The following is a 26,184-nucleotide window of genomic DNA, read 5'->3' as shown; positions in this document are numbered from 1 at the left end:
AATGTGATGCTCTTACAGGCATCATGGTCACATAAAACCTGTTTTAACAGCATTTCTTTATGTGAAGCAGGTTGTAGCTACACATTAAAATGTAGTCTAATTGATGCTTTTATTAAGTGCTAAATTTTCAATTAAAACAATTTTAAAATCGTCTAAGATCGTCTTCACAGGGAGATTAACATAAATGGATAAATACTCTATCGGTGAATGTCTTTCACATAAAAAAAAAAAGGAGGCAACGGGGCCTCGTTGTGCCATTCAGCCGAGACGAGTAGCACTACACTTCCCAGAATGCTTTACTGCCAATTTGTGGCACCAATACTTGTAAACGATCCTAACGTGTCCCAGTTTATTTCCTGTTGCAGCGGATGTGAGCGACATCAGCTGACAGGAAATGAATATATATATTTAGTATTAAGAGAGGCCAAATCTAGCATTGAATGCTGTTTGAATCCTGCTTTTTATGGGATATTTAGCGCTTTGGCTCGAGATTTGAACTATCCTTTAACTGGCTCCTCTGAGTTTATCCGGTACCTCGATCCTGGCTTTGAGTAGAAAACCCTAAAAAATAAACCAAAGTGAACAACTCACCGCAGCACAATTTAAAAAGAAAAAAACCCACGTTATAAAAACACTACAGTCCAACCAGCTCATAGCGAGGATTAGCCAAACCTATACTGAAAAGAGAGAGAGAATATACTGGAGATTACTGTTGCAAGTCTCTTACACTTATGCGTTTATAGTCCGCGGGGCTGCGTTCACAAAGCCTCCAGCGGACAGCGGTAGGATGACAAGCGTTTGTGATTGCAGCTCTGGCGTGTGTTTAAGAGTGGAAGCGCTTATTTAAAGACCAATACCACACGGCACACAGGTAATGAAATGTCAGGCTTCACGTCATGAACGACTACAAAAAGAGCAAAAAATGAAGACTAAAAAAGGAAAACGATGATTCAACAAAGCTAGTGGCGCTTGTTTTCCCAAACCAGCGTAAAAACGTGGGCGGGTGGCGTCTTTCGTCACAGTTTCATCTATTGCACAACGCTGCTCGTCACAATGTGAGAGAGCTTAAGCGCTGCACTGACTTTCTGGGAGTTTGGCGCTCTGTGGATTCTCTCACCTGGAGCTTTGTCCAGTCGTTTGTATTCAACACTCTTCACATATGGAGTTATTTTAAAGTTAAATCTCTCATGTCTGTTTAAAAATATGATTATCAATCATTTGAATGCATATTATGAGTTTGTTTTGCACAGGTCCCTCTTGAAAAAGACATTTGGATGGCGAATCCTTTAAACATAGAATTAAATAAAGACGTAAATGCAATTATTAACAAGACATTAAAGACAATACATTTTGTAAGCAGACTAACTGCACCGCCACCAAAATTGTTAAGCAACTGTAGAGAATTTCATCCAAAATATGAAGATTTTTAACCAACCAAACTCAGTATTGGCTTTTGTTCTTTGTGAATTAATTTCTGTAGACATACTAGGTGGAGGCGGCCTGTTGACAATTTTGTATCAAACAATAAAAATAAATAAAAGATTTGACTTTTTTGGTATTTTTAATGTTTAATATGGTGCCAAAGTGCATAAAAAAACATCAAAATAGACTAATAGAACTTGTCGATTGAAATAAGTATATTCTGTTAATTTTAAAATACATTGTTTAAAAAAAAAGGTTGATTAATGTTTTCTTATTTTATTTGAGTATTATTGATGTTTGTTTATTAACTCAAAGCCAGTTGATCTAAATCATTAAGTTAGACTCAAATTTATAGCTAAAAGTCTTTAGCCGTTTAGCTAGCTTGGCTAACTTCCTGTTTAAGCTTCAACTCATGCAGGAGGTCCGCTTACTAAAGGTTAGGTCGCTCCAAAGTTTTTATTCCTGATTTATTAAAGTATCGTTTAACGATACCCTGCAGAACATTATGATCACGCGAGGGAATTATGCTAAGCTACATGCTAATCAACTATCGGCACTGCACACGAGCCCGAAGTTCATAACACAGAGATGATTTTGATGCTGAATCTATTGTCTCACGGTTACTAAAATGACCAAACTCCCAGAATGACAGCGAAGTCTCTTAAGTAGAGTGCACGTGTTTCGTAAACAGGCACGGCCCGGCGGGGCGGAGTCATCCTTTATATTTTTTTATTCCCTGATTGTTCTTATAAATTCTTTCTCAAACATTTGGCAGATAAGTTAAGATCGCAGTATAATGAGTTGTTCTTGTGCTATACCATGTGCTTTGTAAACACACTACCCCCCCCCCCCCCCCCCCCCTCGTACTCACTGGGGGGTCCACCTGACTACAGTTATTACAGGCTCTCCACCTGTAGCGTTGCTAAGAATTAGCAAATATGAAGGAAGGGAGAGGTTTTGTTTTTCACAGCTGAGTGTTAAGTGGTTAAAAATGAGCGGGCGGGGGCTGAAATGGGGCGAGTGAGAGTGTGTTTATAGCGTCATACACCCTGGGTGGTCAGACACACACACACCTCTAGGGTCTCAGTTCAAGAATACCTGTTGCTGTTGAAGCGCTCGATGTTCACAGAGGCTTCGTTAATGTATGAATTTGACTGATTATTCTTTCTGTGAAATCGTTAATGATGAACATTAATAATCCGAACCCCTTTCATTTCCATCTCAATGTTTTCACCTCTGTCAAACACCCACCCACCCTCGTCTCACTCTTCAGAGTAAACGCTCAGTCGGACCACTCGTTCTCGTCGAGCTCGGAGTCGTCGTCGGACTCGCTGTACTCCACAGCGATGCGGCGCGACAGGATGGTGGCCACGTCGTTGCCGACGGGCTCCCTCTTCGCCTCCTGCTCCCTCTGCTCCTGCACCTTTCTCAGCTGGATGCCTGGAGGGGGAGGGAGGAAGGGAGGGAGGATGGAGTGGGGAGGATGGAGGACGGGAGTGAGCAGGGGGGACGTGAGTAGAAGTTCCGAGGGTCCCTGGTAACAGCTCAACAACGGCAGTCAGGCATCATGTGTCATCAGAGGCCGGTTTCCATTTATGAACCGTCATGCGACTGATAAATCGCCATAAATAACAACTGTACAAAACAACGACTTTTAAAGAAATAGACGTTATTTCTCGTTTTGTGCAAGTGTTTTATTTTTATGAAAGCGTCGGTTACTTATGCTCAGACTTCGTTATTATTTTAATACTGTATTCATTTGATTTAAGGCGAAGGTACACTCACCTTAAGTCACCAATAAAAAATAAAAAATTGGGTGTTTAAGGTGTGAAGGAGTATACTTCTTTGTATACTTACCTTAGTTTGAATGTGGTATAATATAATATAATTTTGATCACCTAATTTCTGTTATCCTACTTTTACTAGGAAGGTGGTTGTGTAAGTGTTTTCTAAATCAAAGTATTTAATATAAATAGTATTAAATATAAACTTAATCTTGACTCATTAAAACATACACACGTACCTCTACGTATGGCTGCCAGCAGGTCGGAGCGTGCGTCGCTTATCGGGATCATCCCCAGCATGGTGGACTTCCTGGCCGAGGGCGCCCCGTCCACGCCGTGCGTCGGCGACGAGCGAGCCAGGTAACCCGTCGGGGCTCCGGGCGGCGGCGGGGGAGGGGCGGCCGGGGGCGCGCCCGACGGAGGGTGGGAGGGGGAGGGCACGTAGTTGGCCGGGGGAGGAGGAGGGGAGGGGGAGTAGGGACGGGAGAGGGTGGAGGAGGCGGGGGGCACGGCGGAAGCGGCGGCGGCGGAGGGCGGGGCGGCGGTGGAGTCGAAGGCGGTCTGCGCCGAGGGGATGGTCGGGGGAGGGGGAGGAGGAGGGGCGGGTGGGATGTAGTACTCTGGGATGGTGGAGGGCTGGCCGCTGGTGGGGGAGGAGGACAGAAGAAAGTGTGTGAGATTAATAAAGTTTATTCAATGGAAACGGTTAGCTCCTATGCATATGTCCTATACAGATTGTTTAAATAGTAGAAAATACACACCATCAAATATAGGCATTCACATGAAAAGTCAGTAAAACCTCATCTAGATGAGAAAACCTACCTGTGCCCGGCCCGGTATTCCTTAACCGACTGCTGCCTCGGCCCGTTGACCGTGGGATCTCCACCGGCCTGGACCCCGTGTCCCGACGGGGTCCGGCCCAGGGAGGCCGCGTGCCGCCCTGCCGGCGCCGGCCCTCCGGGACCCGGGGGCTGGTTGGGCGGCCTGAGGACCCGATCCAGGGACTGGGTCTGGGGCGCAGCGCTGAGGTGGTCCCTGGAGTGGTCGGCGGGGTGGACGGCGCTGGGGGCCTGGGTGGAGGGGTGGTTGGGGCTGGCGGGGTAAGAGTCGGACGCCATTGACCTGTTGGAGGGAACGGGAGCGGGCAGTCGGTCAAAGTTCTACACAGGTCTCTCTTTGATTACAGCCTGTAAATTATTGTCTTTATGCATTTCACTATTTTGTTACATTTTTCATTTACTGTTTTACATTTAAATCCTTATTTAAAAGTTGATTGTATCCAAATAACATGAATACAATCTGAATCAGTTCCTCAAAAGGGTAAGAAAAACAAACATCACTCATCCATACCTGGTTTAAATTTTTCTTTAATCTTTATTCTGCACATCTGGTGTTTGAATTCTCTGCTGCAGTGATCCAAAGATGTTGATCTCATCTTTTCTTGACATGAAATGTAAATTCACGTGCTGTTACTTACCTTCACCAGAAGAGGGCAGCATAGAGCTTTAAACAATACAGCAGGAGGGTTGGTGCTGCTTGAATCTCTATCACAGTTTTGTGCTTAAAATGTGAGACTTTGAGTGGTTGTGTTACAATACCTGCACACTATATACTATTTATAACATCTCAATACTATTTATAGTTGTTTAAGGCTGTGAAAAAAAGAGAAAGTCAGTTTGGCCAGTTGTTTTTTTAATCATCCCAATGCAGTCCCCTTGTCCCCTTGTGTGTGCATGTATTCCCAGTCGTCCTGCTTGTGTGTGTGTGTGTGTGTTTGTTTACCTGCTATCAGGGGACAGTGAGCCTTCTGAGGACATGCCATGGTAAGGTGAGGGCGTGAGCCTGGCGTCTGGTCTGAACTCTTTGTCGTAGGCCAGGACGTTCCACTCCTGACGCCGATTACGAGCCTTGCGCACCTTCAGAGGTAAAAAATAAATAAATATTTACAATTCATGTCGCTTACCTTGTGAATAATGTAAGCAGTGGTTTTGTTAAAATGTTGACTGAATGAAGTACATCAGGTAAAAGCGTTGCAATAGTGCAACATGCTGCTAACATTTACCAGCTGTGGATTACCGTAATTGTGTTGCATGTACACACACGACTTCTACAGTAACTGCATTAGCCAATGTGTAGCAACAGAATGTATAGCAGTAGCTTATGAATGAAGATCAGATGTGACGCATTTTGAAATGAACTCTATTTAGCCTAGAAATGGGTGAGAAAGATTACTTGGCTAGTGAGCTAATGTCTCATTCACGACTTAAAGCCCCGACTCGCCAACAGTTCTTTTGGAGCTCCTCGACACCAGATCAGAGGCCAATCGGCGTTGGCTCGGCGCTCGCAAATTGTCGCTCGAGAGCTTTGTGTGAACTGTAGCAGGCTTAATAATCTGGAACCTCTCTGGAGCAATAACCAATGAGAGCGCAAGACAAGGGTTGAGAGGAAACTCGGGGGAGGGGGTCAATGGAAAATGTGTATCCTCAAAGGTCAACACTGTCAAGACAGTTTGCTACTGGTCAGCAATGCAAAACAATCATATTGATGATTTCACGCTACTTTGCGGTCATTTGTTCTTTGCTAACTTCATGCTAGTTCCAGAAGGAAGTCAACAAAAGATAATGACACGCTGGTATGAATCCTCACTGACCTTCTTCACCTCTCTGCCCGGGTCCTCAACCTGCTTCTGCTGCTCCTACGAAGAGAGACGGAGGCGGACGGGTAGAAAGAAGAGAGAGTTAGGGGTTGATTATTGATTGTACTGATGGCAGAGGAAGAGAACGGGACCCCGTCACCAGCTCCTTCACCATAGGGTAAACTCACACACACACACACACACACACACACACTAGTCTACCCATCACACACACACACACACTGGTAAACACACTAGCAGACGATGGACAACAGAGCCAAAACTCTGGTAACACAAAACAGGAACCAATCACAGAGGGTTAGAGAGACGGTGAGGTGGCAACACACAGACACAAACAGAAGGGAAGGTGTGTGTGTGTGTGTCTTTTAATAAAAATGTGTTTCTCTGTGTGCGTCTCACATCCTCTACAATGTGTGTGTGTGATGTGTGTGAGTGGAGTGTGGAGGGGTGAAGGGGGGGGGGTGGGGGAAGCAGGAAAAGGCAAGTTAGGGGTCTGGGTTGTCTTACAGAGATGGACAGGGGGCTCCTGGGTGGGGCCTGTCTGGAGTGGGGCCTGTCGGGGTGGGCCGGACAGCCCTATGGAAACATGGGAGAAAGACAAGCTGGTGCGTTAGACTGAGCAGAAGAGAAGGGTGGGGCATGTGTCTTGGAAGGCCGGGTGACTCTAAAGATACATTAGAGAAAGAAAGGAGGAAGAGAGAGAGAGAGAAAGAGAGAGAGAGAGAGAGGAGATGAGAAATCCTCCTGTAGCCTCCCATCGTATTCAAACCCTTCAACTACGATGCTTCTACTGGGATTTGTTTCCAGGTTGAAGGGGAGGAACAGAAAGAAATGTGAGCAGCGTTCAGTTGCACAGAAATATTGACACGGTGCAGCAAAACACGTACAGCGGCTGAGAGAAGGTTCGGTGATTTATAGTGAACCGAAGGGGAATACTAGTGAAATATAGACATACTGTGTTGGTCTAAGTGAACTGCAAAAGACAGAAAATGATCGTAACTACTCTTTCAAAACCCAACAATTTAAGTCGGGATTTCAATCCGTTATTATACGGTTTATTTGGGAAAATAATATTAAACGCGACACGTAGAATAAAATGTTTTTGATGAAATATCAAAATCTTTTGCTCTGTGTTCAAAGACCGTCTCAAAGATGAAAATCTGACGATAATTTTACAGCTTCTTGCTGTAATAAACGGTGTCGTTTTGCCGATTGTTTAAAGAAAACATGCTTTTTCATCTGGCCGGCGAGTTTTGGGGTTAAAACGCTAAACAAGTAAAATGTATAATTATTACCGTGTATCCTTTAGTATCCAATGAATACAGTGAGCAATATCAATAACTCAAACTGGACAAAATAACAGATTCCTTATTGTTTCTGGCCCTTCAATAGGTTTAAAAACATAAATAACAGCATTAAAAAAAGGACACGATTAGGCAGAAAAATAAAAAAACAGATTAAAGCACAAGATGAATTTCATTTATTTTTCTGACACACACACACACTCACGCACACGCGCGCGCGCGCGCACACGCACACACACACACACACACACACACACACACACACACACACACACACACACACACACACACACACACACACACACCTTCTGCCGTCGCTTCTCCTTGCGCTTGTCCTCGGTGGCCTGCAGCATCTTCTCCTTCCACAGGATGAAGAAGTAGGACGGGTCGGTGTAGAACTTCAGTGCGTCCTTCTTGTCGTCCCTGCGTGGAGGAAGGAGGAACAGTGGGTGAAAAACAGGTATTTGGGATTGATGGGAAGCCGGGGGTAAGAGGGGCGAGAAGTCGATCAAACGTCTTGTGAGGTCAATGCCGGTTGGTTTCTGGGTAATTTGGAGTAATTTGGACGCCACGATTTACTACAAACTGTCTGAAACCATGTTACTCTGCTGACCTGTAGGGGCTGAGGATGTTGAGCGGGGGAGGTTTGTCACAGCGGCGGTACATCTCCACCACGGGGTTGGGGACGGAGGTCCTCGACACCACCTGCTGGTCCTGGATGGTGCTGCTCTTGAAGGCCTTCCTCATGTTGATGTCCTGCAGGGAGACTGGAAGGAGACAAAAAAAAAAACATGGAGAACGGAGAAAGATTCAGTTAACGGTCGAGTATTTGTGTATTCAGCGTACTTGACTCTGTGTTTTCCTTTGACTTCTTTCCAAATTAGATTTTAACAATTTAGTAGTTCGAGTAACACCGAACAGGATGCCACCTTCCATGCAGTCCCAGAAACGTAATGTCACACCTCTATGCGTTTAAGGATTTTGTTGAAAGGCATTCTGGGAATGTAGGAAGTTGCTTAAAGGAGCAGAAGTACAGGAGATCAAATATTACAAAATGAAAGGTTTTATGTGCTTTTAAGTCCCTATAATAATAATAATAATAATACACAAAACACATGCATATAGACGAATACATTATTAAAAGACACTGTATGCACTCTGACATAAACACATACATATGCATACACACACACACACAGAGAAGGTGATAATAGGACAGCAGGGACAGATTAGTCTTTGAGCTTGTTGCACCAGCTTAACAAGGATCTTTCACACACACAACAGAACCCACACACACACACACACACACACACACACACACACACACACACACACACACACACTGCAGCAGCAACAGAGGTGTGTGTTTACTGTGTGTGTGTGTGTGTGTGTGGAAGCAAAGGAGCAAAATCAGTGTGTGTGTTTTTGTAGCTATTAAAAAGCTTTGTGTTCTGCAGCGTGCAGGACTGCGGCATAATTGACGTGTCTTCATATAACAGAAGAGCCAGTGTTGACACGGAGAAAGAGAGAGAGAGTGACGGACAGACGACACTGATGTGTGTCAATCCCTTAACCCCCCCAAGAGGAGATTTAACGCTACAATACTGTAATGCTATCCAGGATCTAGCAGATGGTTAACCACACACACACACACACACAGGTTCAGTGTAGATCCGCTCTGTGTATAATCAGGTTAAACTGTGTCAATATGACATATGTTCCGACCACTGATTTACTTGACTTCTGCACTGTGTGTGTGTGTGTTGTTGTCAGAAAGAAGGCGTGTGATAGGTTCAACCTCGGACAGCAAATTCCTCAAAGACTAAATGGTGATTGGCTGTTTGATCTGCGTGTGTGTGTTCTTGTACATCTATCTTTGTGAGGACCAAGTGCAGTTATTTTTGGCCGGTCCTCACTTATTCAAAGGCGTGTTTGAGGGTTCAGACTTGGTTTTAGGATTAGGTTTATGGGTTGGGGGGTGTTTAGGGAAGGGGCTAGGGAATGCATTACGTCAGTGAGTGTCCTCACAAAGACAGAAGTACAGGGATGTGTGCGTGTGTGTGTGCAGACTCTGCAGTCAGCACACGCACACACACACACACACACACTTGCGTCTGCTGTGTTTGATCATTCCTTCCTAAGCTTCTGTCCCCGTGGCAAAATGAATAATCCACAAAACTAGCAGCTAATGCAACTTTCATTCAGACACATCTTCAAAGAGACCTCAAGCTGCTTCTTCCTCTCTTTCTTTTGGAACACACACACACACACAACACACACACACACACACACACACACACACACACACAGTCTCTCCATCACCTCTATCTCCGTGTCCTCCGTCCTCATCGCTCTGACTTTCCTCTCCGCACACAAACATGTTGGCATTGCTGCTAATCACCAGATTAATGTATTAAACAGACGGATTTGAAGCCTGAATGAACCTGCACTGCGATGGTTTAAGAAGAAGTTCATGATATTCAGTCTGGGATGTGCAGCATCCTGCAGGACACACAGGAGGCGTTTCAGATGAACGAATAATACTATTACAGAGAACTGGTGTTACAGTTAAGGGTCTGAAGCTTCGTCCCTTTCCCATGACCGGAGTGTGAAAATGGGATTGACAGAAGTCATCGAGCACAGTCTCTCCTTTGTGCTGCTGCACATTCACGCTGAACTCAACGATTTGCATTTTTGAGCAGCTTAGATTAAATTCAACAACCAATGAGATAAGCAAGTAGAATATATAGAATATATAGAATATAGGTCAAGCACATTTTGTAGGTTCCTTTTTTTACATCTTAACAATAACACAGAATAGTAATAACGCTTTTTGATTTGGGATTTTAAAAATAAAAGCTGTTTATTTATGTTTCACTGGTGATACATAAATAATGTAATTAGTTTTATTTCATAATATGCTTCAGTTTACGGCGCGCTGCAAATAAAACTCCTGAGTGCAATAATATTGATGAGGTTTCAACCGTTTCCCAGAAAAATCGGGTTGTTTCAACGTTATAGAGTTTAATTGTGCTTCCTTCACTCTCACTCCCTTCCTTCCTCCCTTCTTTCATTCTCACTCCCTTCCTTCCTCCATTCTCACTGCCTTCATTCCTTCCTTTCTTTCATTCTCACTCCCTTCCTTCCTCCTTTCATTCTCACTCCCTTCCTTCCTCCCTTCTTTCATTCTCACTCCCTTCCTTCCTTGTCTCCCTTTTTCCTTTAATTCTCCCTTTTCCCATCCTTTCATTCATTCACTCTTCCTCTTTCTTCTTCCTTTCATTGTCCCTTTCCTTTGTTCCCTTTCCTCTCCTCTGTTCTTTCCATTATTTCTTCCTATAATCATCGCTTCCTTTATTTATTTATTAACCATTCCTTCATTCCTTCCTCCCATCCTTCTTTTAATTGTCCCTTTCTTTCCTCCTTTCATTGCACACTTTCTTATCTTATTCCTTCTTTTCTTTCTCCTGTTATTGTCCCTGCCTCCTTTCCTTCAACCTTTAATTTCCTCCCTCCCTCCCTCTCAGAAGGAGAAGGTAGGAGTGAGGGATGAAGGTAGGAGTGAGGGATGAAGGTAGGAGTGAGGGATGAAGGTAGGAGTGAGGGATGAAGAAAGTGAAGCGAGAAGATGTGACTGAGATGCAACAGAGGAGCAGACGACATCGTGAACGTGTGGTAGGAAACGAAAGGACAGACGATTTGCTTTTGTGTGGGAGGAAGACGAACAGAGGAAGAGAGAAGAGATGAAAGAGTGAGAGCGGGGGAGGAGTGGGAGAGGAAGAGAGGAGGAGGATAAGACCGAGGACTGCTGAGCTTTTTCCTTTTTCATCCCCGTCTGTGCAGCTCTTTCTGACGCCGTGCTGCAGAATGACTAGGCAGTATCAAGAGGGAGAGAGAGGGGGAGAGAGAGGGAGGAAAAATGGAGGAAAAAAGAGACAGAAAGGGGGAAACAGCTGAGTGAAAGGAAAAGAGTGCTACAGAAAGAGGAGAGAGAAAAGGGGGGATGGAGGGAGGAAGAGAAGAGTGAGGGAGACAAGAAAAGAAATGGAGGCGAGAGATCGGAGGAAGTCGAAAACGTAGAAGAAGAAATATGAATACAGGAAGAGGGAAGAAGAATAGGGCATACGAGGGTTAGGAGAGAAAAGAGAGGAAGAAAGAGAAAGAATACAGAGAATGGAGGGAAATAAGATGAGGGAGGGTTGGAGGGAGAGTAGTGGGGGTGATAAAAAGAGGGACACAAAGAGAGGAGGGAAAGGAGGGAAGAGAAGGAAGCAATAAAGAAAGAAAAGGGTGAGGAGTAATGAGGCAAAGGAGGAGGAGAGACTGAAAGAATAACGCCTCAAGGTTGTCCGTCTCAGCCAACCGGTCAAGTTGCAGTTAACATCCATGTCTGTCTAAAATGTCATCACTTCCTCATTTTGTGAGGTCACGGTGATCTTTGACCAGCACGTTTTAACCACTTCATCCTTCAGTCAAGGCGGACGTTTGTGCCGAATACGAAGGAACTCCCTCGTAGCGTTGGCGAGATATCGAGAGAACGAGAAGAAGAGAGCTCAAGACTCGAGGTGTCTCACATCACACAAAAGAAGTTCAGTTTGAGCCTCAGGGGCCACCGTAGTCAGCGCTCAGTGCTGAGGAAGTCATCACAGCCCGGCCTGACCGCAAGCGTGTGATTGACCTTCAGAGTTAGTGAAAAGCTTAATGACGGAAATAATGGTAATGGCTCTGACTGTGTGTACACACACACACACACACAACTGGAGTGTGTCTTTCTGTTCACTAAACACACTTAGATGGCGCGCAAACACAAACACAAACATTATGGAGATAATGATACAAGGATGAAGAAGACAAACATCAAACAAAGAAGGTGGAACTGGTTGTTAACACACACACACCTACACACACACACACACAGAATAAGATGACTGTTGCAGAGACGCTTTATCAATAAATAATCGGCAATGCTGCAGGCTGGCTTCAGGGGTAAAGCATTGATACACACATCTGCACAAAAACACACAAGAACAGACTTAAAGATTTAAACGCTCTCAGATACATACACACCTCCTACCGAAACACAAGCAAGAGCACAGAGTGTGTGATCATGCCAACACACACACACACACACACACGTGTAATCACACACACACACACAGCTCTCTAACTACAAGACGTGCAATGATCCGTAGCACTGCAAAAAAAGACAGAAAACACCTGAGACAGCACTCATCATAATCATCTGGGACAGACGACCTTTAAAGGGCCACACACACACACACACACACACGACAGAAACTCTTTGTATGTGGTACAACACACACACACACACACACACGTGTGGTCCCTACCTTCCTCCACCGTGGAGTCGAGCTGGGTGACTTTCACGGCCAGCTGGTCCACTCTCTCCTGCAGGCTGCTCATCCTCAGGTAGAAGCTGTTGGCTTCGATGAACAGTTCCCCGAAAATGTCCTCCGCATGGCGACCTGGACGGGGAACGAGAGACAGAGAGAGAGAGAGAGAGAGAGAGAGAGAACGAGAGAGAGAGAGAGACGCACAAACACGAGGTTTAGCTTTTATTCACGTATTGAAATCATTAAAATGTTTGTTCCTCCAGGTGTGTCTGACCATCCAGATGGAGAAGGGCAGGCTCAGGTGATTGGATGAACCATCTGTCAATCAAAATCTACGCTAACCTCTTCAGCCGCCATTGTTGTTCAGAACAAACCTAAGCCCCGCCCCCTAGCCGCCAGTAGCTCCTCACAGGATGCTGATTGGTCCGGACACAAACGCATCGCTTGAAGCCTGATGAGATGGATTTTAGAGCGATAATCCACGATTCTCACATGATCATGTGACCTTTGCGAGAATTCAGCCGCCGTGCAAAGTAAAATACAAACAACACGCTGACTCAGGCATGACCCTCCTGGAGGAGATCATGAAAAGGCAAAAAAACACAAAGTCAGAAGTATGAGAGGAGAAATCCACAGATGTGGTTGATGCTGTTGTCGAACTTAATACTTTAAAGGACCTTTCTGTCTGCCAAAGTGTGTGTGTGTGGAACAGAGAGGTATAAATATTTAAATATATTTACTGAGATGCAGAATTCGCCCTCAATACCACTGCCACCTCTAAACCAAATACACACACACACACACGATGTCTCTCCCTCTCTGTCCGTCTCTCAGCCCACGACATGACAGATGGAGCAGAGGCAGAAGCGCTCGCTCAGTGTCTGAGTGTGAATCATATTCAAACAGATCTTCCACTGAATGATCTGTAATCTGTAAAGGTTTGTCATGAGCTGCTGAAACACTTAAACACCGCTCAAAGTGATCGCTCAAGAACGTAGCTCTGCGTTCATTTCGCACCTCAGATGCCGAAAAGACGACACATCGCGATCCGACCGCTGACAACTCATTTGAGGGGCGTGTTCGGGGCGCGCAGCATGTGACCTGTGCTGCAAACACAGAGCGGCGGGTTTCTGTGGAGTTAAATCAAATGTGCAGGAAGTTCTGATTCTGTACGGCTAAGTGTTAGCATGCTAATAGCAAACCTGGCTCAATAATGCAAATTTGGGGTTTAAAGTCAGTTTGTTTCATGGCTAACAGGCGACCCCCTCCCCTAAGCTTCCCCTCAAAGCTCCCCAACAGGTCAGATACGTTTGTAGAATCGTACTCGTTGCTTGAACCACAGGATACTCACTCAGACTGCCCAGCTGTTTGATGATGGCTGCCAGGGTGCTGTTGGTGACGCACTCCAGCTCGCTGGTCACCCCGTCCGGCAACGCCCCGCGGCACAGGTGCCGGGGCTCGATGTTCCTCTTCACCAACGGCATGCTGGTCTACGCCTGAGGAAGACGACAGAGAGGAAGGAGAGACGACAGGTTGATGGTGAGAATCAGTTTCAAGACATCAAGGCCTAAATATGGTCTTGAAATCGTCTCCCTGCGTCTCCTCTGACACTTGTTAACATGCTGGGGCTCATTATTTTTCCCCGCAGGAGAAATAAGAACATTAGCGACATTACAGATCCGACCTGACGGATAAGAGAGGAAGAAGAAAGCTGGGGTGGGGGGATGTGGGTGTGGGGGGGTTGGTTGGTGTTTAGCTGCGAATCCTGAAGGAGACGGAGGTGTCATGTCCGCCGTAGGGCGCAGTCGCTCAGCTTTGTGTCAATGCGGCGGAGACGGGCAGAGAATCAACGAGGCGGAAAAGGTTTTCTAAACGGTGCTAACGAGCCGCAACCGTAGGCAGAGAAACTCCAGAGAGGGAGGGGGAGAGAGAGAGAGAGAGAGAGGGAGGAGAGAGAGAGAGAGGGAGAGGGAGGAGAGAGGGAGAGGGAGAGAGAGAGGGAGAGAGGAGAGAGAGAGAGACGGGGAGAGAGAGATAGACAGATAGACAGAGAAAGAGAGAGAGAGAGACAGAGGGAGACAGAGAGAGGGAGAGAGAGAAAGAGAGAGAGAGAGACAGAGAGAGAGAGAGAGACGGGGAGAGAGATGAACATTTTATGTGGAAATGTGTAACTATTTATATATTTGTATTCTATTCATTTCAATGTATTTGTACAGCCCAATATCACACATCAGCCTCAGAGGGCTTTACAACGTGAAGAGCTCACGACTTCCTCTGTGCTTGGACCCTCACACTGGACAGGGAGAAACTAGCCCCCGGAAAACACCCTTTAATGGGGGAGGGGGGGGGGGGGGGGGGGGGAGTGTTGAAGAGATGTCGGCCTTCTCTCCAACATAATGGGATGAGATGGCACTCGGCTTCAGGCAAAAAAGCATCGAGATTGATTAAGAGCACGACAGGTTAAAGGACACATTTGTGTTTTTGGGTGGACTGTCCCTTTAAGGGTTGGGAAAAATCTGACAGTTGAGGGAAAAAACTGAAACATTAAGTAGCTTTATGTAGAAAGATTGTGGATAAGTGATCATCAAATGGCAAGAAACAGGCAATAAGAGAGAGAGAGAAGCCTCTTATTTGGGACACGCTTGTTATTTTTGGGCCATGGTTGTGTGTGTGTGTGTGTGTGTGTGTGTGTGTGTGTGTGTGTGTGTGTGTGTGTGTGTGTGTGTGTGTGTGTGTTCTCATGTGTGCCTCAGAAATTAAAGTACGTGCGACTTCTCAGTGTGCGTTCACGTGAAACGAGGGTGCATATGTGCACGTGGGTGGTGTGTGGGTGTGTGTGTGTGTGTGTGTGTGTGTTCCCAGGTCAGCGCTCTGGAAACTCGCTCCCACGCTTCTGACAGAATGTTTGGCACAATTAATATTTCCAGGATTTGGAGGGATGAAGACAAAAAGGAAGTAAACAACAACACAGGGATTCATTGCCAAAACGATGTGAACCTACACACTTACACAATGTGTGTGTGTGTGTGTGTGTGTGTGTGTGTGTGTGTGCACGTGCTCCTTAAAGTTCTTTGTCCAGACTGAAGCACACACACACACACACACACACACGCCAGCTTTAATAAAAGGTGACTCGTTCGTCCTCTTTCCATCTCCGTCTCTCTCCGGCTCGTCTAACAGCTTCTGACGTCCAATCACACCTCAGATCTCACGGACTCGTCTTAAAAAGAGTTCCCATCCCCCTCCCCCTCCCTCCAGCTGTAGTAAATAATCTAACACGCCACTGTTTAATAATACATTACCCTCATCATCCTCGATAGCTGCTCTTCATCCCTTACTTCTCTCATCTTCCTGACCCTTTTTTTCCAGTATATTCTCGCTCTAGATCTTCTCTCCGCCTGGTTTCATTAATAAACCAGTGAGGGTGAAGATCTCTTCCTCTGACCCCCCCGCGGTGCTCAACATAGAGCGGGTATCCCCCATTCATGAATGTGTGTGTGTGTGTGTGTGTGTGTGTGTGTGTGTGTGTGTGTGTGTGTAAGATAACGGTGTGAGACGAGGGAACGCTAGACGTTGAGGTCCATGAAGTCTGGGTTTATGATGTCGTGGTACGCGAGTGAAATGATGTAGATCCTCACTCTCTCTGACACACACACACACACACGCACGCACGCACGCACGCACGCACGCACGCACGCACGCACGCACGCACACGCACACGCACACGTGACATTTGCAATGATTTTAGAGACTATAAATCGGATCCTTCGCATTTGATTGGACGGCTAACAAGTGGGCGGGCTTAGAATGTAGCGACAAATGGAGCTAGATGTTGCTAAAAGGTGCAGATTGATTGATTGATTGATCATCATTGGTTGAAATTGATTGGTCGAGCTCACGTAAGCCCACTTCATGTGTTGTTTTTACGGGATGAAAAGATGATTGGACTATGATACATGTCCAGGTATCTAAAAGGAGACACCAAGAGAAGGAGAGAATCAAGGAGATGACAGGGAGGAGAGAGGAGGAGAGAGGAGGAATGTGTGTCGTGAAACACTCGCAGTCGGCGGCACTCCGAAAATAGTATGAAAGAGAGACGGAGAGAACGGGAACAGGGACACTCAGAGGATTGTATTGTCTGACACCTTCACTTATTAGCGCTGGAAAAATAGATTCATGACAAGATGGAGACTGTTTCAGGGCACTGCAGTCGCATGAATCAACCGATCAGAGGCCGTTAGCCGTCGGCTGCTAGCGTCTTTAAAGTTAGCGAGCGTCGAGCTAGTTACGCTTCGTTTGTTGGGTTTCTTCTACAAGGCAGCTGCCAGGTTTCAGCTCTTTCTTTACAGTTAAGACAAGATATCACTCTCATATATCTGCATATTAAATATGAAGCTAAAGCCAGGAGACTAGCTTAGCTTAGCTTAGTGATAAGACTCCAGGAAGTCAGAATTGCACACATGATGACGCAGCCGCCGCTGGGGGTGAAATCTGTTGTTCTAAATGTCGTTAAGTAACACTGAAGACTTCCAATCGCTGATCTTTCCATTCCAGGATCAACTCCCTAAACACGAGGACGCGTTCTACAGCCGGTGCAGATAGTTTACGCCCCGACACGACTAACGTGCTCGTCTGGGAAACCATCCAAAGCTCAGTTAGAACCTCTTCATGTGGCGAGTACCCACATACTGACAGATGTAATCTGATCAGACTTCATCCAAAGCAGGTGCAGGGTGGGGGGGCACGCTGTCTGGTCTTAAGCCATTCAACTTTGTTCCATTACAATATGTAAATGCAGTCTGGGATTTATAATTAAGTAGAAGCATTTCTGAGGTGCATTGCTTTACATGTAGGACTGTGTGTGTGTGTGTGTGGGAGACAGATGGACGAAGAGAGAGATTCCTGCAGGCCTCGTGGACAGCAGCAGCTAATGCCATTACTGCTCCGTCTGCTCGGCCATATAGACTTAAGTGCAAACGCACAAACACATCTCCCGCTGTGCAGAGTCTGTTCTGAGGGAAGAGTTAGCATCCCCTCCCCCCCGCTCCATAGGAGGGACCCGTATAATCACAGCTAATCCGCCTTCTACTGTAACTAACCGACGGCTAAATGATAACCACTGACTCTGTGAGACGATGTAATAATTAGACGATACTCTGCAACCAGGGACAGTTTTATTCCCTCTGGTGAACAGCTAGCTGGTGCTGTATAGCCGCGGAAATGAACGCTGATGTGACGCACTTCTCTGCTGAATGAGAAGGTCGTATTGAAAATGAACGCTGCACAGAGTTAACGACAGACAGTCAGAGATCCGTGTAGAATAACTAGATCCGGGCCCGACTGACGGAGCGAATGCTTCACTGTGAGTCAGGATCGCTCTGGCTGTGATCTGAGGGAAGCTCTCGGCTCGGTCGTAACGCCAACGTGTCGGCAAACAAAAAGGCATCAGCGAGCGAAGAACGGAACAAAGCAGATATTTAACAAGAACTCCGCTGTAGGAAGAAATCTCGCCGTCTTATTTCGTTCGTGTCAGAAATCCAGACTGATCGTTCCCCCTGCATGCCTCCTTCTGGCCTCCTTCTCTCCTCCATCCTAAACCCTCCACCTCCCTCATGACTCCAGCTCCTCTCTCTTTGAAGTGTGTATTCGTTGATGCTCTCGGGTGAGGAGCCATTGTACAAAATGATCACAGTTACGATGCCCCCCCCCCCCCCCTCCTCCTCCTCCTCCTCCTCCTCCTCCTCCTTTCACACTAATCCTCCCAAAAAACAAATTATGCAAAACAGAGCGAGAGAGGAGACGAGAGATTTCTTCTCTCTCTCTCTTTTTTTTTGGGAAGCAAGCTCTGTGGAGTTGTTGTCATGGTTTCTTTGGAAGTATTTTCATTTTTGGCTGGATAATGAAGTGATGAGAGCAGAGCTGAGAGAGTTTACATCGGAGCACTGAAGTTCTGCAAGAGATCTCAGTCACTTCTTTGTGTGTGTGTGTGTGTGTGTGTGTGTGTGTGTGTGTGTGTGTGTGTGTGTGTGTCTTCACAGTTTAGACGTCGTGTTCTTCGGTTTGGCAGAAAGGTTGAAGCTTGAGCCAAGGAAGGAACCATTACAATTTGGGATTTGGTTTTATCTTTGGCCCTTGGTGGGGGTCTACCCTGTTCTAGTTCTTTAACGTGATGTCATGCAGTAATAATGTGAACCCTCCTTGATGATGAGTTCAAGGACAGTTTGATATCTGAGCCGATATGTTCGGGGGGGAAACGTCCCACTAACTAAAACTCTCTAATGAGGATGAACTGTTCACTGAATGCTGCTGACTGGGCGTTATTCACCACAGATCCTGGGTCAGCGTCATTCCTCTGAATCGCCACAGAGCAAAACACGGCTAACGAGGTATTGTTTGTGATCACGTGTACCTGTTTATTAAAAACAGTGACAGAGAAGAGTTAGGAGCTAGCATTAGCTGCTAACGCTAGCTTTGCTCTCGGAAACTCAGCACTCGCAAATTAAAAAGGGTTTGTGGTGCCACCAGCATATTTTATAATATAAAAACACTTTTTTTAAGACTGTAATGTCACTCAGTATATGACATGATGAGACACCATGATAAAAGAGCAGCTTTACTACAAGTTATATTTATATTTAAGACGATAAACGAGTTTAAAGATACTGAATACCTTCACACAAAATATCTATTCTATTCCACTCGGTTCTGGTTTCTGCTAATGTGGTTAGTAAACAGGTCAGCCACAGCCAATGAATGCAGTGTGTGTGTGTGTGTGTGTGTGTGTGTGTGTGTGTGTGTGTGTGTGTGTGTGTGTGTGTGTGTGTACAACCCTCCTCACGCCCCTCTGTGACCCCGTCTCCCACAATTAAATGTGTCGACCTCAGCACGATTGCAACAAGTCATCCGGCAAAACCATGTGACCCCGCCCCCCACACACACACACACACACACACCGGTGCGGGGTTGGTGGGCACTGGGATGAGGTTCGGTAAAGATGAGATGTGACACCGTGTGGCCCAGTTTCCATTGCTCCCAGTTCAGAGAGCGACAGAGGAAACCAGTGAGCTAACGAGGTGCTGTGAGAGCGTAGGGCTGCTTCTGATCAAAGGCTCGCCAACGCTTCTGATCAAAGGCTCGCCAACATCAATAATCTGATACATTTAAACACTGCGTGGAGCCTAAAGTCCACTCCAGGAGATACAACCTCCATCTTTTAAAACACGGCGTTCTTTCCCCCAGAAATGAGATGTTTTCTCTCCGACTCTTTCCATCTTTACAACGAGCATGAAGAGAAGAACTCTACGTATCTATCAACCGTGATGATCCTCAGCCAGCTGCAGCTTGGATCACACACACACACACACACACACACACACACACACACACACACACACACACACACACACACACACACACACACACACACACACACACACACACACACACACACACACACACACACACGAGGCTACGCTGCCTCAAAAAAACCTCAAATTCAAAAGCATTTGTAGATGTAATTTCCTCTTTTCATCCCGATTACATCATCACTTTCCTCAACAGCTGCAGAGGCAGCAGAGCCACAGTTATGACAAAGGAGGTGTGTGTGTGTGTGTGTGTACAAAAAAAATCACAAGCTCCAAAAGCTGAATGTGATGACTTCTAATTTATTGTTTTTGTTGCAGCAGTATTCAGTTTATGAAGATATAAAACAGATCAAAAGAAGCTGGAATCAGGAAGCGCTCGAGTAGAAATCAGACTCTGCACTTATATTATATTATATATATTATATATATATTATATTAAAAACAATGGTCTGACTCGAAACAGCGGAGGCCAAGATATCAGGACTTCTAGATCCTACATATCCCAAAATGCAACACAGCAGCATCTTGTCTTTCAAAATAAAGTGCTTCTTTAATTTGAATTAGAAGCCGGTTCTGGTTCCCTCCAGAGCACCAAGAGCCAACTATAACCCTACAGATTAATACTTCTATACAGATGGACTGTCTGAGAGATCTGGAAGCATCCGCTCTACTGAAGTGCCTCTGAGCAAGGCACCGACCGGCTGCAATTAATGATTAAAAAAACTAAAGAAAACAACGTATCTGCATCTTTAAAGTCACGATGTGTAAATCTTTTAAAGCATCTTTCACCTTATTCTGATGGCAGACGAGTTCTAATGTGATTGTATTTGTGTCTCTTAGAAATAAATCTCACACGGCGGCATTAAGAGAATTAGTTTTGGCTTCACACAAAGCACCGACGCACACAAAGAGGAAACGCACACAGCAGCAGCAGCGGTGTCATTGTGTCGTGTAACACCCGCGCCGACGCGTCGTCAATAGACCGGCCTCGCTTGCACTTTGCATCGTCCCGCCGAGAGTGAAACAACAAAAGCCGACGCTGTTAAGAGCGGCGAGGTCAGACGTTCCAGGTGGAGGAGAGATGATGATGCGCGGCCTGGCAGCGTTCCCGGCAGCAGCAGACACGCCAGTTTAGAAAATGTACATCTCCTGACAGCAGTGACGCTGAGTAGTTTCCACCTTCCTGTCTGCACCTGAAGGGAAGCGATGCAGGAGTAACTGTGTGATGAATGGACTCGGGCAGCGCTGCCAGCAGTAGATACACAAAGCAAGAAATAGAGTTCATGCAGCAGAAAGATGTGAGAGAGTAAATCACAGAACGTTGGTTTTAAAAGGAGCCGTGTGCAGCATTTTGGGGGATCTATTAGCCGACATCGGGAGCAGGTCCTCTTCACGGAGTCGGCCATGTTGCACCGCCATGTTTCTACGGTAGCCCAGAACGGTCAAACCAAACAAACCCCGGCTGCTAACGTGCTAACACAACGTAGCATTGGGCAGGACGCATACACACACACATTTTATTTGGTTGCATCTTGAATGTTATTCTGACGGCAGACGAGTTCTATTTGTAGGAGAATATGCTAACGCTAATGGGAATTGGTGACGTCTGTGTGTTGTTTACGGCTCATTCAACTCAGTAGAGCAGAATAAAAACATGCTGCACGGAAGCCTCCTGACAGACGGATCCTATTCAACGTGTCGGCTGGTTCTTCTCACTATGAATAACCCCGGGAGAGGAGCTCTTAAGTGGCCACATCACAAAGTCTGAGTGCCCCCTGAAGAGGCTGCTGCGTGTATCTTTAGAGTCGATTCAAACCATCAGAACGAGACGCTCCGAACACGCGTCCGGAAAAAAAAGGGAAGGCAGAGATCTGTTTTGGACGATACAATCAGAAATCCCCACTTCCTGTCAACCTGGAACCGTTTAGAAAGCCCCGCCAGATGTGGTTCAAAGAGGAGGCCAGAGAACAGAGCGAGCTCCTCCGTGCATCTGGAAAACACATATATGCGCATTTATGTGCCTTCTACCCGGGGACGCAGCTCGGACGACTCCTGAAATACAGATCACTGTGAAAACACGGCGCTCGCCTCTGGAATGCTAATCATCCTCAGAGCTCCAGCAGAGGAACCGGCTCAGAATAAAGCTGCAGCTCTTTAAACCTCCAGCAAAGGAAAGAAGAAGAAGAAGAAAGGAACGGAGCAGGGCGTCCATTTCTCAAACTATAAAGTGGATATTTTATGCATTTACTCCACGAAACCTCTCTGATAAAACCACCGACGTCACCTCGATGCTCCTTCAACCTCACAGGAGAAAATAACACATTATTCATGGGGATGTTTACTCCTAATGTTGCACATTTGTAAGTATTTACATGCACAATAACACATTTTCTCGTTGCCCCCTATTAGAAGTTTTCATTCAACCTTCATTTTAAATTGTGCTGCACAAAGGCGTTCAAAGCGTATCTGAGGTGGATCGGATCTTGTTATGAAGAAAACTAAGGAAAGATTTCCCCGGATGTTTAAACCAGAGAAGATTATCTCTCTAAAATATTAATATCTATAAAATAACAATCCTTCCTTCACTTGAGCACATAATTAGTTGATTCTTTGCCATCAAACCTCACACGCGATTATAAATACATGAATGAATACATTTCACAACGTAAATAATTAATCCTCAAAAACAATAAATGCTGCAAAGATAAGATACCATGCATAAGCCAGGGCCATTAGCTTAGCTTAGCATAAAGACTGGGAGTAGAGGGAAACCACTAGCCTCGGTTGGCTCCGCCCACCAGCACCTCTAGCTAGCTGTAGCTTCATATTCACCACGGGAGAGAAAACAATCTCCTCGTCTAACTTTAAGAAGGTTAATAAACACGTTTCCCTAAACTAATTAAGAAACAGAAGTTACTGTGTGAGTAGTTATTTATGCACCGTGTGCTTGTTTAGCGCTGAGCCTTCTTCGCCCTCCTTCCTCCATGATTCGCTTACGTAAGGAATCAGAGCAAGCTCGTCTGAGCACCGTCTCTTATGAATACAACTCTGTACTGTAACACACACACACACACACACACACACACACACACACACACACACACACACACACACAGGAAACCTATTATCTAATCACATTCGCTGGAGTCTAGATGTGAAAGGAGACGGTTGCTGTCCACAGAGTTCATCTTTGGTGGTTAAAAAGCTGTTTAAATGTGCAGGACCGTCACATTTACAACACGGTTTATTGTATCATAACGTTAAAGTTGTGCTATATTCTTTTTGTGGCTTTATGTTTAAGTACAGAGGGAACATTTGAGAAATAATAGACGTTATAAAACCATAGAAATAAAATAGGAGTAGAATAGACATCCTAATCAAATCAAATGTAGCATGGTGGTCAGAGCGGCGGCCATTTTTACTTTTACCGTTGCAACCCTCGTAGCGGGCTAACTTACGCACAAACTAAAGTGACTCGTGGTGAGGTCTGATGGCCAGCGGCACCACGTGGTCCAACAGTCCCTTGGCCTCACTCCAACATGGCTATCGACATTTTCAGTGCCCTGCTCATGGGCGCTTCTGCAGGGCAGTCACCCGATTACAGGAACCTGCTCTGCAAGTATTTAACAAACGATTTAAACCCTAAAGCGGTCTAACTTATGTCAACAAAGTATGGAAATACGTCAACAGTTAATCTGGAAACAGAAAGATGTTTTAGAGAAATGTAGTAGAGTTGGACTGCTGATATTTATCGGGAGTTGAATAATTGTTTAGTCTTCAAAATGGCAGAATATCTCGGACCCAAAGGTCTTCAAATTGCAACTGTAGCTTCTTGCAATATCGTGTTCACATAGAAATTGAAACAGTGTCTCCCTCCTCTAGATATGCTGATTGCAGCTCCTGTAAATCAGCATCATAACTACGAGGTTACATGGCTTCAGATTACAGCAGGAATCAACAAGCAGAGAGGTAAGCAACAGGAGGCAACGCAGAGCCAGCAGCAGAGCGAGATAAAAGCAAAAGACTGTTTCCATGATCAAAAACAATGAATTCAACACGTATTTAAAAAATATCATGCATTTGATTTGAATGTATTCTGCATGTCCTTAATATAGATACCGACAGGGATTTCTAACAGGGAACAGGGTGCAGGCACAAACCCATTTCATGCTATTTCTTATTATCGCGACATCAAATCGCATGAAAACCACGCGCTTCTAGCGGCAGACAGGCAGACAGACAGACAGACAGACTAATCCTCCGCACACCTCCAGTGTAAGCCCCCGCTGCTCTGTTTCAAAGTCGACACCCATCACACGACACATTTAAACACACTGGTGACATTTTGTTGCAGGAGACGCACCTGACGCGCGCGTCTGGGAACGACGCTTCACGCGTTAAAATGGAGCTAAAAAAAAAGAGCTTCAAGCCTGCAGCGCAATGGAGGCCAATTAGAAAGCATGCATCATATATCGCTCTCTTTCTCTCTATTAGTGTTTTCTGCGTGTGTGCGCGCAATGTAACAACAATAACAAACGCGCCCTCCCCTCCACGTACGCGCTCCCACAGGAGGCATGTTTCCACACCATCGCTGTCACGTGCAAAACCGATTTAAAAAAAAAATCCAATTAGATTTACCTGGCTGCGGTCTTCTTCTTCTTCTTCTTCTCTCGCTTATTTAAATGGTTCTCTCCGTTGATCTGCATTTCATTTCAGGTCGCCCATGTTCGCAGCTCGATGGATGGATGGATGGATGGAGAGAGAGGTGGAGGAAGAGGAGGAGGATGAGGAAGAGGAAGCCTTTGAAGTGAGGAAAATCTGGGTCCCTTGCTCGCGACGCCAGCTGCGTGGACTGGATATATGTCGTTTCCAAGGCAGCGTCCGTAGACATGACGAGCGTCAAGCTGGCGGCCTGAAGCAAAGAAGCACAACTTCCGATTTTCGTTTCAAAATAAAAGTCTAAATTAAAGTTACAGAACAAGTGGCAAACAATCAGAAATGGGAACATATTCTTTAAACCACATGGTTGGAACATTACATACTAGTCTGTTCTGTTGGTTTTATCCTTAGTATGTCCTATGAATTGTGTAGTCATTGTATGCATTTATTCTGTCTGTATATATTGGTTATTGCGGATTTTTTACTTATTTAATATTCTTTATTGTTTTATTATTTATTTATAATACCATGTCTCTTGTCTGCACTATCCACTATGCTGCTGTAATCCTGTAAATGTCCCCGCTGTGGGATTAATAAAGGATTATCTTTTATCTGATCTTATCTTAAAAGCATAACCAGGGACGATAGGTAGATTATCTTCAACTACATGGTATATATATCTATATATATCTATATATAGATATATAGATATATATCTATATAATATTCGATATATATTATCAGTATTGTCTCTGCCAAATTAACACACCAGAAATATAACTTTATATAAATCTGTGTAATCTTTAATAGGGTGTCTTTCCTCCACCATGGCCTAAAACGTACTTTGTGTGCACTACAATAAAACATCTTTATTTATATTTTAAACAGGAAGTAAAACTAATAATCGTTTAATTAATTTTGTAGAATGAACTCTTGTTGCAAGTTCTACTTCTACTTACTTGCATTTAAGATTAAAATATGCACTTAAGCCTGTATTTCAATGTTTTATTGTTGTTTTATTGCAAATACTATACACCCAGTTACCAGTTTATCAGGTGCAATTAATTAAGCATTTGATTGTCCATTAAATAGGGAGACTATGACAAAAATTAACAGTTAAACTACTAACTTAACTCGACAAAGAACTTACTTTTAGTTAATACAAAACTACAGTAGCTTTAGGTCACAAGCTTTCTTTTAAAAATATAACGTTAACTAACTTAATTTCTCACCTTTTGCAGGTAAATGTTTGTTTCTTTCAGGCGACATTTTGGACGAAATGAGGTGTGAACAGATTTGTTTGTAGCTCACATACCGCGACTACAGTGACTATTCTCTCCAAATAATCACATTACTGACATTGCGCAGGTAAATACTGAAGCACAATTATTTAATAGTGCGATAATAATTCAGTTTGGACTTTATGTTGAACGTTAAACAGCTTAACCGTTGGTATTTCTGGTGGTACCTCGCGCTAGCTTGACGCCGCTCAAACGAACCAGCGAGATGCAGCAAATCTGTGTAAGGGCGCATGCGCGCCCGAAGCCACGCGACTATTTCCGGAGAAAGCCGAGGCCACCGCCCACTCTAACCGAGCAGCATGGGCGAGCAGGCGGAGGGTTTTGAGACGCTGCCATGCCT

The 26,184-nt window shown here is 45.1% G+C and overlaps 1 protein-coding gene across 1 annotated transcript; it reads right to left on the bottom strand.

Annotated features, from left to right (window-relative positions):
- Window positions 1–2,704: 2,704 nt before the first annotated feature.
- LOC306714735 (actin-binding protein WASF3) lies at window positions 2,705–14,004 on the bottom strand (the record flags this gene model as incomplete). The annotated part of the gene is made up of 10 exons (XM_079184855.1): window positions 2,705–2,862; window positions 3,446–3,849; window positions 4,029–4,328; window positions 4,989–5,122; window positions 5,857–5,901; window positions 6,370–6,438; window positions 7,472–7,589; window positions 7,780–7,933; window positions 12,518–12,652; window positions 13,872–14,004. 10 exons carry the CDS (start codon window positions 14,002–14,004, stop codon window positions 2,705–2,707), a joined length of 1,650 nt encoding a protein of 549 aa, XP_079040981.1.
- Between the last annotated feature and the right edge of the window lie 12,180 nt (window positions 14,005–26,184).

The sequence above is a fragment of the Pholis gunnellus genome, assembly GCF_910591455.1.
Source record: "Pholis gunnellus genome assembly, chromosome: 23".
In the NCBI taxonomy this organism is placed as follows: Eukaryota; Metazoa; Chordata; class Actinopteri; order Perciformes; family Pholidae; genus Pholis; species Pholis gunnellus.
This window is presented reverse-complemented; position numbering and strand designations above follow the sequence as displayed.